At 43.1% G+C, this 14,848-nt stretch overlaps 1 protein-coding gene across 2 annotated transcripts; it reads right to left on the reverse strand.

Moving 5' to 3' along the window:
- Window positions 1–4,262: 4,262 nt before the first annotated feature.
- LOC147462417 (uncharacterized) lies at window positions 4,263–10,938 on the reverse strand. Of its 2 annotated transcripts, XM_086483933.1 has the most exons (5): window positions 5,845–5,985; window positions 5,042–5,096; window positions 4,833–4,925; window positions 4,717–4,760; window positions 4,263–4,542 (listed from the first exon to the last, which is right to left on the reverse strand). In XM_086483933.1, exons 1-5 carry the CDS (start codon window positions 5,983–5,985, stop codon window positions 4,513–4,515), a joined length of 363 nt encoding a protein of 120 aa, XP_086340059.1. In that variant the 3' UTR covers window positions 4,263–4,512. The 2 variants fall into 2 exon arrangements, 1 of the variants encoding a protein (XP_086340059.1); XR_015184419.1 differs by lacking the exons at window positions 4,263–4,542; window positions 5,042–5,096; window positions 5,845–5,985 and adding an exon at window positions 10,381–10,938 and having other exon boundaries at window positions 4,605–4,925.
- Between the last annotated feature and the right edge of the window lie 3,910 nt (window positions 10,939–14,848).

Raw genomic sequence — 14,848 nt, forward strand, 5'->3', positions numbered from 1 at the left:
CACTCGACCACCAACAACTACTCTAATCTACAACTAATACTACAAACCCTAACTAAATCTATCTAGTCGTAGACCCTCGGCAAGACACACACTTCGTGGCTGTCCACTTGATCTCAAAATATCCTCTTCTGGATCCGTTTAAGAAAAATGCTCTCTTTAGTCAAAACTAAAGCATTCAACTATCACATGAGTGCTAGTAGGATTACCTACTTAAGTCCTAGTGTCCCTGGCAGCGGCGCCAATGTTGCGTGAGCGAATCACACCACCTATAAAGTGCATGCAACACTACCTAGATCAACATAATGTCAATCGAGGACACATATGACACGATAGGCGCACATAGGCAATCTCTATAGCTTGTGAGGCTGAGACCATCCCACACATACAAAACTTTGGAAGACCAACTAAACTAAAATCAAGAATCTCATAGCTCTCAACTACACCACCGAACCCACAGACACACAAACGAAAGGAAACTCGCCGAATCATACCAAAATAATACAAAACTTAAGGAACACCATCCCCTCACTAGGATCCACCTGCACCGGGAAAAAAAAACTAATAAACATCTCGCATGCTGTCGATTGGTCAACAACAAGGGAATGAGGTTGAAGATGATTGATTCGAAGTGAAAATTTTCCCTTTTGTTGCACTGTAGATTGTTACAAAGGGGTTAAAATTGACCATTGAAAACAGTCATTTGAAATCTTGAGGGCATCTTTGTGCAAAGAGATATTGAGATTTTTGAAAACAATGCAATGAGAAAATCATTTGATGTTTGCTTGTAAATTGTGGAGTTTCATGAATAACCCAAGATTGTAGACGAAGCTTAATTCATGGAGCCGAAGTAGATTTCCATCATTCCCTAGGTAGTTTATAGCATGTGAAGCACCTCTTGTTAATAATATCAATATTAATAGTAGGTGACCATGTCAGGGGGGCTCCTATCAAAGCTACTGCTCGATCTCATTTGAAAAGGCTATATAGTTTACCCCATATCCATCAAATCATCAATAGCCAACATGGGCAATCAAGAGCCCATAGTACTCAGCATCTATAGCATTTTCCAGCATCTACTCTCTGGAGTTTCCTCCCATCAACGTTTCTCCATCGGCATGGCGCCCTGAGTGTAGCAAATACACATGCATTTTCAGCCAGCAGATCAACCTCACCATCGCCAGAACCTCCAGCACCCTAGCGTTAGCAAACTTTAACCAGTTGCCTCATGTCAACTAGCATCCCTTGCGTTTTTGCATCAACAGATTTCAGCCCTTAGCCTCTCCATACCGTGAGTCCAAGCATCTAGTGCAAGATCCATTGTATCAACATTTGTGCAATGTAAAGCAAATACCACTCTACAACTCTAGCAATAGAGTGGGGGGCCCTTGGAGGGAGTTTTGGGACCCCATATCGTGTTAGTCTTCTTTGTCTCTTCTCTCTCTTTCATATCTCTCTCACGGAAGTAAAAGGAACCTTGTATACATAGTAAGCATTAATCCTAAGCTATCACCATCAACACTTCCTCTGCACTTTAGAGGGTATGTGAAAACCTGCTTACTTCTCTCCATATGATGAAGCTGCAAAGGGAACACGAGGTGCAATAGCCGATAGAGTTGTAGAGGCAGCCACAAAATTGAAGACCAAAAGTAGAGCTTGAGTGCCCGCAAAACATGACACAAGCCGAAGAAATTACTGACGGGTAATTACAATGCTAGGAAGCTTTTAGACGCCAGTTAATTGAAGCAGGTTACTCTTTGTGCTTTAGCACACCATGTAAAACTAACTTGTGTTTTTGGGTTATGAAGTAGAAGGCATGACCCCAATTGTAAGAAAAATTGTACGAATGGCCTCACAGAGAACATTTATAACTTGAACGTTCATAAATTAATAAGATATACCACCAAGGACGCTCGACTTGAGGGCCAATACTCTCTGAAGAGGAATTCTCTACCTTGTGGTTTACGAGTGCAATGTGTGATCTCTCTCTATTTTGTTTTCATATTTCGAGTGAGTCATCCGACCAGGGGGTGGTTACAACAGTCTAAGGCACAACCGAATCCAATCGACAAGACAAGTTGAGAGAAGTCAAAGTTGGCATCCTCATGGAACACTTTCTTGCTTATTGTCCCAGACCGCTTTTTTGGAGCTTCTTGGAACACATTGTGCTCTCTTCCATCCCCCTAAGGTGTTCCCTTTGAGACTACAGCTACCACGGTTCTTTATCAACTATGTATTTTGGTGTCATGCATGCTATATCGATGTCCCCGCACCCCCCCCCCCCCCCCCCCATCACTATCTCACACGGGGTCCACCAAGGGGGATATAAGGCCCAATTTTGGGGATGCAGAGCGGCTTTGATTTGAGCCGTTCAATCGCCTGGTGAGCTAGGGGTGAACTAAGGATGAATTCGGGGCGAAAATCGCGCTCCGAGTTCACACTCGCGCATGTCGCTGCCCATGTTGGCATGGCACGCGATCACACCCAAGTTCACTAAATGATCCAATGGTTGAGGTTAAAGTCCTTCCCCCCCCCCCCCCCATCCCCCAAACCCCCTAAATTTGGGCCCTAGATCCCCTCTAGACCATATGTCCGTGCCATATAATGGTGAGGGATACCCCCCTCCCAAACCAACAAACTAGCATTTTGTGTGCACACTTTAGCGATCGGCCAAGGTGGGCGCGCTTTTGCTGGCAACATGATTGGAGAATCCCCCTCGAGATTTTCTTTAGTCCTCCTTGTCCGTTGTATGGGCCAGGATTCTGAGGTTTTCTTCTCTTGGGCGAGGCCTTTTCACGGTTCAAATGGTAAGTCTCTTTTGAAGCATTAAAACTACAGTTTCGGGCTCCTGCCTGGAGGTTCTCATCCCTTGGGCTTCTAGGTGCCTATTCCTTGCTTTTTCCTCCTTACCTGCCATACCTTTCGAGCCTAGAGGATTTTGCACATGGATGGGGTAGGCTATTGTCATCCCACTAGTGTGAAGGGACCGGGGTCCAAAACAAGGCCACCTTCAAAGTAAATGGAAAATACCACCAAAAAATACGAGAATTATGATTGGGAATGGCAAGAGCTTAATATGAGCTATCTTTTTGTATCAACTTCATTGAAAACTGTCATTCCTATTAAGTAATTCATATCATTCAAGATTGAATGTCCCTCTATTGGCCCCCATGTTTTAAGTGGCCTTATATTACCGCAGCAGTATTAATCAATAAGATGTATCAGCAGAATGTAATGAATTGAAGGTATGGACACTATCTGGCACTGCCTTGTGGGTGCTTGCAGAAAATGCTTCATGGATGTCTAGATATGCCCAAAATGGGCGAGGTTGGAGTATATTTGTTCTCTCACCTTAACACCATGCGCAATTGTCTTGGAGAGCCTCTTCCATGCAATGTCCTCTGCTGGAATGCCCTGATTGCAAGGTCATCAACAGATGCAGCAGGATGGTAAACTTTCACATACCATGCAGTTTGTTTGCTGTTGGTCATCTGGGTCTGGTTAAAAGGGCCAAGAACCGATTGATAGCATGTGCCCCATCCAGCGGGTGCTTGGAAGAGATGCTTTGTATGCGATGTGTGGCAGGCTGCAGAAAAGCTTAAGAATCATTTGACTGCTTTAGAGCAGCAATATGATCCTCTCATGTGTGCTTGCAAACAAAAGTAAAGGTTTCTTCCACCACATTGGAAACAAGTTTTGAACTGAACTTCCCTTTTTCAGTTGGAGCCGACATCAAAATTGTCTTCATGCAATTCTCTCGGAAAATTAATCATTTGTGCTGTGTACAATGTTTGCACATCATCATCATCATCACAGAGTGATTTGGAACATCAGAAAGCTGTAGCCCTAGTCTTTTAAATATGTTGAGGAGGGAAGGTTCAGTCTGCATCCAAAACAACAGAACTTGTAGTCGACAACATTGCGTCGATAGTGATGAGTGATAAGTGAAAGCTGGAATAGGACAGTAAGTTAAAAATCTTCACTTGGCATTCTTTGCTGAGGTCTACTACCTGGTCTGTGTCTTCTATAAAGAGGAAACCTTTGCGAAGGGAAGGTGCACGATTAAGAGACGCCAAACAAAACAGATTTAATACTACCACAAGACAGATACTCTATAATTGCAAAGCATTGACGGCTAAAGAGGCAGTAATTGAACATGGAGATGACCGATCTCTCACCTAGATAGATAATAACTTGGGCTAGAATTTGGTAAAGAATAAATGCTTAATGTGTTTGTATGCGGGCAATGACGTCAAGAGTTGGAGTTCCAGGTCATGACATACTTCTCATAATATTGAAAGATGTATTGCTACCTGATTGACTCTTACAACAAGAACCTTCCACTGTGTTGCTATCTTCACCGACATCACAGCAAGACGGCTTCAATACCTGAGGAGCTTCGATAATCCATCAGCCTCAAATCCGTAGCCTATCCAGACATGACTCGAAAACTAGCTATGCTTAAATGCCCCTATACGATGCTGTCATGTTTCAATCAATCGAACATAGTCCGCTTCATTGGTACCAATCAACAAGCCCAATCTCCTTCGCAAGACAAAGAAACAATTAGACACATGCTGAATTTGCATGTGACACTTTGCAGGCAGTTGTTCTTGCGTCTACGTAAATGCAATATTCCCATTAGTTTATCCACATTGACAAATCTGTAGTGATGTGAGAGGAAAAGGGAGTAATGCAAAAGCCTGTCAGTACCAGTACCCTGGAGTGAGGCATTTCTACAGATGCACTTGCAGCATGAGACGCTGGCCAACAGCACCTCTCCCTCAATCAACATGCCTCTCATTGTGGGTGTTGGAACCAGCCCATCTACAAACCAATCCTAAATGTTGCCAATCTTGTAAACTGCAAGTGTATCAAGCAGTTGCTCCAGTAGAATCTAGCGATAGATGAAAGGCAGGTTGGCAATCCTGTGATCACAATTGCAATAAAAAGCACTTGAGTAAACCCAATATGCAGATGAGTCCAATGAATGAAACAAAACCAGTAAAAGTGTCTCGGCTTTCGAGACAGTCCATCAACATACCTAAGGAAAAGTCGTCACCCTTGAACTCATAAATATGACACAGCTTCTGGTGAACCTAGCCACAGCGGTGCATTTTGAGGAGGGAGACTTCATCTCCTGCTACTGACTTCATCTTTTACGGTTGCCCAGGATTGCAAACCGTGTTGTTTCTTGACCTCTAAGTTGCTCGTGATCACACATCTATGTGATTGACCCATGTTTGAGCAAATGTATGCACATGTCAAACTGCATAGGTGCATCAATGTGTGTGTGTGTGTGTGTGTGTGTGTGTGTGTGTGTGTCTATGGGTACTTGTCTGTGTGTGTATGTAGGCGTACAAGTGTGCAAATTCACACACACACACACACACACACACACACACACACAGAGCCTAGCCACAGCGGTGAGGCCACGGGCTACACGAAGGCCAGACAGGTAGGTAGGGTATTGTTGACTCCCATAGCTCTACTATTTATTCACCCCAGCAGGCAAGCAAAAGAGCAAACCTCCTTTGATCATCATGAGGGTCGCCCCGGCGCTGATCCTCCTCCTCATCTTCTTTTTGTTGTGCAAGACTTCGCAATCAACGCATCGCTCTACTGCTTCCGACGTTCTGCAAGCTCTCTCTCTCTCTCTCGGATAGCTCTTTACTTGGTGAGCCATTGGTCCTTTTTGGACTCTTTGAACCCACAACCGACCACGTGGCCCATCCACAATATAGGAAGCAGTTAATAAAAGCATGTTATCGAAACTTGGTCAAAGAAAAAAGAAGAAATCGGCCCCAACACACCCACGGGCCTGGCAAAAGCTTGCGAGCGCAAAACCTTGGTCGTCTGATTGGTTGACAAACCAGAGATGCCAGACATGCCATCGGATGCAATCTTTGTGAATGCGGTGGAGGCTATTGCAGAGCAAAAGCCAGTAGATGTGGTTGGTTCGGTGTGTGTCTGCAAGAATGTGGCCATGCTTGGGTAGGAGATGTGCAGCACAGCATACTAGATAAAGAAGGAAGAAATGCTAGAAGAGATTTCACAAAAGCAAGCAAACAGGTTGGAGGGAATAACACCTGCAGACTTATGAAGCAGGAAACGTTTGCCGAATGCCTGAAGAGTTGTGTTAGTCAGGGACTGAAGAAACATTATGCTTGGCACTGCCTTGGTCGACATGTATGCCAAATGTGTTTGGCCAGGAAACGCTGGGCTGGTTTCAGCAGATGCGAAGCAAGGATATCGCTCCAGATGCAATCACCTATGCTTTCAACTTTAAGGCATGGTGCACTGGGCAAGAATCTGATATGAGCAACAAGTTCATGAGGATATTGTTAGTCAAGGGGGCTGTTAGCGAAAGGAGTTGTTCTTGGCATTACCTTGGTCAACATCTTATAGACGAAGCTGTGGATTGTTTTAAGCTGACGTGAAGCGAGTGCCTCCCTCCAGATGCAATCATCTATACTTGCATCTTGAAGGCATGTGGCAATTTCAAAGACGTTGAGATGGGCAATAGAACTCTCGATGATAGTGTTAGTCAGGGGCTGTCGACAAAAAGCTATGCTTGGCACTCCCTTGGCCAACATGTATGTCAAACGTGGCAGGTCCGGGAAGCTTGGGGTGTTTTCAACAGATGTGAAGCGAGGGCATCTCTCCAGATGCAATCATCTATGCTTTCCTCTTAATTGCATGTGCCTCTGCCTTGGTTGATATGTATGTCCGAAATGTCTTCTCTTGAAATGCATTAATTGCGGGATATAGGAGCTCTGGTTGGCTGCTTTTGGGATGCGAAGCCAGGGCACTTCTCTTGATGTAATCACCTCTGTTTGCATCTTGAAAGCATGTGGCACTACGTAGGACTCCGATATGAGCAATAATGGTATTGTTAGACAAGAGCTTCGTGCTTGGCATTGCATTCATGGACATGTATGCCAGATGTGACTTGCTTGAGAAAACACAAAAAGTGCTTCTGTCAAGAATGTCATTTCTTGGAACATGCTGATTGCGGGATATGCTCAACAGCGGCAGGGCTAGGAAGCTCTGGGCCGTCAAAAAAAATTGTTATGCTTGGCACTGCCTTGATCGATATGTATACAAAATGTTGCACGGCCAGCAAGCCCTAGGACGTTACATTTGAGATCAGCAGCTCCTCCGTTGTTCAGGCTGCAGCCTCATTCACTCGGCATGCACCCGCAATCCCTTTAAACCCCCTTCAAATTTAAAACCAGGATCGCTTTTCCTGCATACACTTTATAAGCTTCTTCATTGTTCAGCGCTGCAGTCTCACACGCTCGGCATGCACCTGCAAGCCCTTTGAACCCCCTTTAAAATTAAAACCAGGATCACGACCTTCCATGGTGGAGCTACCCTCTCAATGTCAGGAAACCTTGCCCATCAAAAAGTAGTTCACTTCAGTTGATTATGAGGATATTATACCTACTTTCCTCGAGCGCAAAAATAGTGACGTCTACATGGTCTCAGATCTTGATGGCAGCGCACTCCGCACATGCAGCATTGGGTCAATTTGAGCATAGAGCTCGAAGCCAACATTGCCTGTTTTGATAAAGTGTTAATAGCGTTCATCTCATTGCCCTCGCTCATAAGAGTTAGAAGTAGGTAATGTTTGTTGACATCCTTGAAGAGAATGGCATTGAACTTCGTGAATACTTTGTTATACTACACGACAAATAGAAAATTAACATATCCATTGAGCGTGATTTGCAGAGTAGTTTTGACACATATGCATCTATCAGCTTGACTAACAAGCTTGTGCCTCTTGTCAGCACGAGAAGAATTCTTCAAGTGGCATTCAGTTACAAAAGGCTTGCACTTGTCGACAAGTCTTAAGAATTCTTTGAGAGAGCTCCAAGTAGAGGGCTGCGTGGTTGATGTGGCATGGCCTTGACCCCTCAATTCCTATAAATGTTTGTTGCCTCTCTTTTGCTTGTACAAGAACAAAACATCGACATCCAAATTCTATCTAATCAGGCCTTCAAGAAAAAAGCAGAGCACTAGACAAAAGTAGAGTGTTGAACATAGCATAGCGCTAATTTATTTATGTACTTGGTGAGCCAAACGTCCTATTTCGACTCTTTGAGCTCGCAAGCGACCATGTGGCACAATTTCTTCTATTGGAGGAGGTTCTGCAAGGTAAGGCATCTTGCAAGGTAGGCCCGTTTGGACACGGTTCGTTGGACAGGGTTCGACAGCACAATAGAGGGTGCACTAGAGCAATAGCAGATTGGGCGTCATCAGCATGATAGCTAGCCACTAGAGGGATGAAATTAGGTCAACATTGGGCATCAAATGGCAAAAGGAGATCATGCCCAAGAGGTGAGCAACTTTGAAGGGCCTCAAGCATGGCTGCAAGGAGGGACGGTGTTGCTGAAGCATGGCTTGCTTGATTGGACGTACAAGAGGGGCCTGACTGGAGGAAACAAGGGCATCATCATCATCATCATCATCAAGCAGCATCGAGGGGCTGGAGCAAGCATGCCGCTTGGCACAATCCAGGCCATTTGCTTTTCACTGGAATCAGATGATCTAGTTTTATAGTGTTGGATGCTTTTTTTGTTCTATTGCTTATTGCTTATCGCTTGGTGAGCCTTGATCCTCGTTGCACGCCTTTCTGTACCTCGGCTTCCACCAAGGCAACAACAAGCACTGTGAAAAGAGCATCCAATGCTGTGAAAAAGTATCCAGCACTCTGAAAAAGCACCGGCTGCACCTTGCTTCACCTTCTCAATCAACAAGCACCGTATGACCTCTCTCTCTCTCTCTCTCTCTCTCTCTCTCTCTCTCTCTCTCTCTCTCTCTCTCTCTCTCTCTCTCTCTCTCTCTCTCTCTCTCTCTCTCTCTCTCTCTCTCTCTCTCTCTCTCTCTCTCCGGATACGGAAAAAGGAGTTTCCTGTTTATAGCATTTTTAACAAACAGAGATGGTGGATAACACCTGCATGCAAGGGAGACTGAAAAAGGATATCATGGCTATGAGGGATACTAGGGTACACACAGAGCTACGTGAGCAGTGTGCTTAGAGAGATGGAGTTGAGCCTCAACATCTACTTGCACACGGATACACGTAGATCCATGGATCAACAGACGACATCCCCCATTCCCCTACCGTCTTCTTTAACGTAATTAAAGTGTACTGTTGGCAGCATTATGTGTTCTTTTCCATTAATATCTTTTGTTGGCAACAGTTCGGACATATATTCACAAAAATCGATGTTTCAATTGCACAACCCTGACTCCATCTTGACAACACTACAACGTTCGTTATCTATATCCAGCACCCCATGACTATGCGTTTGCTTGGCGCAACACATAAACGCTACGGGGCAGGGCACGGCTTCCGTTTCTTATAATTTTTGGAGAGACCACAGTGCCAGCTCTCCACCATACTTTTGTATGGCACCTCTGCATGACGTGCACTGTATACTTTGAGTTTTAGTCTGTGATGTTTCATTGCAAGACGATATGTTTAACTATTCACATTGCTTTTTTGTAGCTTGATTCAGACATGGTCCTCCATCTTGCACAATTGGATGACATTCGTACACGATTATCAGGTCGGTAGTGTAGTTCAATGTTTATAGTCTGTTTGTGCTTTTTGTATTTTTAAGTTTGTCAAAGTAGTTTAGCCATATATTTTCCTCACTAGTACATGCTCAATTTCAATCATCATATCTATATATCAAATAGGCATGCATTTCTTTTCTCACGGTTTGGAAATTCAACATGTATATGAAAAATTAACTATGCTTGATTGAGAATAAGATGGGTGTCTCAAAGATGGTTCCACGGTTTAGAGACTAAATGAGCGATATTACTATGTTGAATGGTGCAATCTACAAACAACTACCAAAGTAGATTAAGTTGTAACCCTTTTACTCCACTCAATTACCCTCTTTAGTAGCCCTTTGTTGTATATGGAGCACTATGAGACACAACTTGCTTCTTCCCAATACTCATCAAGTCCCAAGCTAAGCTATTATTGGTGCCTATCAATTGGTTCTACTCATTTTCTTGTTTCCCCACAATAAACCCAAGGCGATAGCAATCACAACCAACTAACTAAGTAACCAGATGCGCTCTAGAGTCTATCAGATTATGTACGAGAAAGGCTCACCAAGCAAGACTAGTTGAGAAGTAGAGGTCTCCTGGGAAGGCGTTTAAACTTTAAAACTCTCTCTCTCTCTCTCTCTCTCTCTCTCTCTCTCTCTCTCTCTCTCTCTCTCTCTCTCTCTCTCTCTCTCTCTCTCTCTCTCTCTCTCTCTCTCTCTCTCTCTCTCTCTCTGTGTGTGTGTGTGGTCACTAAGGGTACTATATACCTTCACAACATCTCTATACATATACACACACAAAAGAACTCACTCACTAAAGCTCCTCTTTAGAGAGGATTTGGTGGCCTCAAAGCACATGAACAGTCGAAGATTGTTGCAATCCCCACAAGCAGGTCCATGGGATTGGAACGATGCCATGATAGAGGCCCTAAAGGAAAACAATTTTCTAGGCAACATTATGATCAAGCGATAGATGAAAGGCAGGTTGGCAATCCTGTGATCACAATTGCAATAAAAAACACTTGAGTAAACCCAACATGCAGATGAGTCCAATGAATGAAACAAAACCAGTAAAAGTGTCTCGGCTTTCGAGACAGTCCATCAACATACCTAAGGAAAAGTCGTCACCCTTGAACTCGTAAATATGACACAGCTTCTGATGAACCTAGCCACAACGGTGCATTTTGAGGAGGGACCAGTGCTAGCTCCTGCTACTAACTTCATCTTTTACGGTTGCCCAGGATTGCGAACCGTGTTGTTTCTTGACCTCTAAGTTGCTCGTGATCACACATCTATGTGATTGACCCATGTGTGAACAAATGTATGCACATGTCAAACTGCATAGCTGCATCAATGTGTGTGTGTGTGTGTGTGTAGATGCAGAGTGGGCATTTAGTGCAAATAACCTTCTGTCCATGATGCATGTATGTCAATTGTTGTAGAGTTACATGTTTGGTACTTTGATAGTGGTGCTACAAAGCACATTACTTTGTAGCGTGATTTGCTTGCCTCTCTCCAGGTTGTCCCTCATGGGAATATGATCACTTGTGCCAACAATGCCTCGTATGTCGTCAAGGGAGTTGGGAAAGATTGTTCTTATTGCTGTGAATAGCAGTTCTTTTACACTTCTTGATGCAATTTATATACAGAGATAAAAAAGAACCTTTTGTCTATATTTGCACTTGCAAGACTTGGTCTTGTTGTCAAATTTGTGGATGACAGATATACACTTCATGATCTCAATTTTTGCGATTAAATTTTTGCATATGGTCTTTTGTGTTGTGGGTTGTACAAGATCACTTTGTATGCCAAGTGTGGGTAGAAGTTTGCAAATGCATTTGTGGATTCAAAGTGTTTCAAATGCGGCCAAACTTTGGCATGCATGTTTTTGGCATTTGAATTTTTCCGGTTTGCTCACTTCTTTGCTACCTCTTGAAGCACCTTCTAAGCATGTTTGTGAAGAACGTATTTTGGGTAATATGTAGTGTTCAAAGTTTCCAAAGGATGGTTTAGTCAGGGTTACGTGCAGTTTGCAAGTTATGTATAGTGATGTTTGTGGACCTATGAAAATTCCATCCTGGGGTAATCACTTGCACTTTGTGACTTTCATTGATGATTACTCCAAGCATACATGGGTGTATCTTCTTAAACCTATCAAATACATTTTTGTTGCTTACAATTCTGACAGCAAAGGTTATAGGTTACTCCATCCACAAAAAAACATGTATCTTGGTTTCATGAGATGATCTATTTGTGGGCAACTACAAGAAACCCAATTTTTCATGCTCACACAAAGAACATTGAGGCACATTATCACTATGTCAGGCACAGACTCTCAACAGGAGAGATCAACTTGACTTATGTGCCGACTTAGGATAACCTTACAGATTTGTTCACAAAAGCATTGCCTTGTGATAAGTTTAAAGCTTCCGCAAAGCTTTGGGATTGCTTCCTTTTGTGGATTGATCATGTTCTTAGGGCATGGAAGTTCCTTATACACTATGTGTAAGCTCTCGTAAATTGCATCCTTCCCAGGGGGGATTTGTTACCATATATGTGGTAGTGATGTGTGTATCAACCACTTTGCTGACTAGAAGAGTTTAATTTCAGTTGAGGTTGTAAAATGAGTAGTTGGTTGGTCAACTTCTTTCCAACTCAAATTGTTTTTGACCCAGATGTGTGAACCCTTTGTTGTTAATTTTCCTAGCTATTTTTATCCAAAAGAAACTTATTGTAACGCCTATGATCTCAGAGAGACAAGGGGACCAATAGGTGCTGGAGCTCTTGAGATATTTGGTTGCCTCTCCCCATTTGAGTTCTTATGCTACTTTGGCACATTTACGCAAGCAACTCACATGTGTTGCTGCCTATCTTTACGTGAGCCTAGGGTGGTGCCAATACATTTTTCATCAGCCCCTATCTCTTTCCATGGGCCACCTTGGGAGAGGAGTTTTACCTTGTCTAACATATCATATGTCATAAATGGCGCATGCTTGGTCCTAATTTGCAATTAACACTACAAACTTGGCACATAGAGCCTATATCATTTTTCATCAGCCCCTATCTCTTTCCATGGGCCACCTTGGGAGAGGAGTTTTACCTTGTCTAACGTATCATATGTCATAAATGGCGCATGCTTGGTCCTAATTTGCAATTAACACTACAAACTTGGCACATAGAGCCTCCGCATGGATCGCCCGATCAAGGATGACAAATTTTCTATTCTAAGCAAAACTACCTTTTCATTTTAAGGCCCATTTCATGGACTTATATAACTTGACCTAATTTTCATTTTATCATTTTTAATTCATTATTGGTTTTAAAAAAAGAACTTAGTAAAGATTTTTTTCAATATTTTAGTTTGTTAAAAGTACCTTCATTTAAGTGTCTCATATGGGGTAGCACTCACACAAAACATCCTCCCCTCAAAACACACTAGAGGGTAGGTACACAAATTTTCCTCCCTTGACACAGAGGGTGTAAGCATACAAACCTCCCCTTGAATAAAGTAGGGTATAAACACAAAATCCCTCAAACACAATGTGGGATCACACAAAATCCTCCCCTACAACACAAATGAGGGTATGCAGAATTACAAATTGAGTGCTTTCATAATATGTCCTTCATGAAGACAACCTCAAGGTGACTTTTGTTCTTTATGTTGTCATTGTCATCATCAGTATTGTTACAAGAAGCCATGTTGATTTTTCCTTTTTCCTTGTCTTTGTAGTGATTTTTGTTGCTTGAAGGTCTTGGTGGTTTGGTTGAATATCTGCAATGTTTTTTAGAGTGATTGGTTTGTCCACAATTTTTACAAAAGTTGACAAAAAAGAAATCTTTGGAGAGGTGGTTGTCCCTTCCATAGTGTGTACACTTGAGGTTATTTTTGAATGTACCTTTCTTTGAAGAACCGACAACGTAAGCTCCTCCATTGTGCTGCTATTGGTGCCTTTTATCTTCTTTCTTGTAAAGAGTTTATAACATCCTCAAGAGATGGTATGTGATCCTTTACAACTACAACTTGTCCATACACATCATCTAGGAGTGCTTTTGTTGGAATTAGGGTTGCAGAGAAACACACACAACTTGGAGAAGACGAAGGAAGCTCAAGGCACATGTATATGGTAACAAATCCCCCCTGGAGTGATGCAGTGAATGAGAGCTGGCACATGAGTAAAGGGAAGTGCCATGCCCTGAGGACATGATCTGTCCACAAAGGGGAGTAAGCCCAAAGCTTTGTGGAAAGCTTCAAGCTTCTCACGAGACAATCCCTTTGTGAAAAGATCTACAAGGTTGTCCTGTGTTGGCACATAAGCCAAGCTGATCTCTCCTACTGAGAACCTCTCCCTGACATAGTGGTAATGCACCTCAATGTGCCAATGTGCTCTGAATGTTAGTGTAGATAGTGTTGGCAGTGTCCTGTCCAACACCCAAATCAGCCATAAGGCGTTTGAGCCATACACACTCAATCATAGCTGTGAAGACTGCCCTGTACTCAGCCTCACAACTCGAAGTGGCCACAGTAGGTTGCTTCTTGCTGAACCATGATATACATGAACTGCCAAGCATGAAACAAAAACCACTTGTGGACACTCTCGTGTCAAAACAACCAGCCTAATCTAAGTCCGAAAAAGCATGTAAGTCTGGCGGCAATGATCCCCCCTTGAGATAAACAAGCCAAGATGTAAAGTGCCACTAAGGTAGCGAAAAATACTCTTGACAGCCTGCCAATGCTTAGACCCTGGACTATGCATAGATCTGTTGACCTGTGAGACTGCAAACTGAATATCCGGCCTCGTGTTGCATACATGAATGAGGCAGCCAAAAGCAGTTTGGTAAAGAGTGACATCAACAGAATCGCCAGCATCATGTAGACTCAACTTCAAACTTGTTTCCATGGGAGTGGCAATAGGTTTGCAATCCTCAAGTCCAAACTTACATAGCATGGCAGCCATCCAATTTTCTGAATTTTGTGCTTCATCACAAGACAGAGGCTCCTCAACATCATGTAAGCTAGACACAGCCAAAGCATAACAATCTGATGCATAAGATGCATGGTGAGAGCCTGAACGAGTACGAATAGACAAAGGTGCATCCAATTTATTAACACGCAAAGTGTGCAACAGCCATTTTGGCATACCTCTAGCCTGCTCATTTTCATCCCTTTCCTCATCAAGTACATCATGTACATCTGTATCAGTAATAGGCTAATCTGTAACATTTTCAGAAACCCCATAGGTTGTACATTTGCCTCATTGGAACTTACATTCGTATTTCCA

This window comes from Adiantum capillus-veneris, chromosome 2 (assembly GCF_014529385.1).
Source record: "Adiantum capillus-veneris isolate H3 chromosome 2, ASM1452938v2, whole genome shotgun sequence".
Taxonomy (NCBI): domain Eukaryota; kingdom Viridiplantae; phylum Streptophyta; class Polypodiopsida; order Polypodiales; family Pteridaceae; genus Adiantum; species Adiantum capillus-veneris.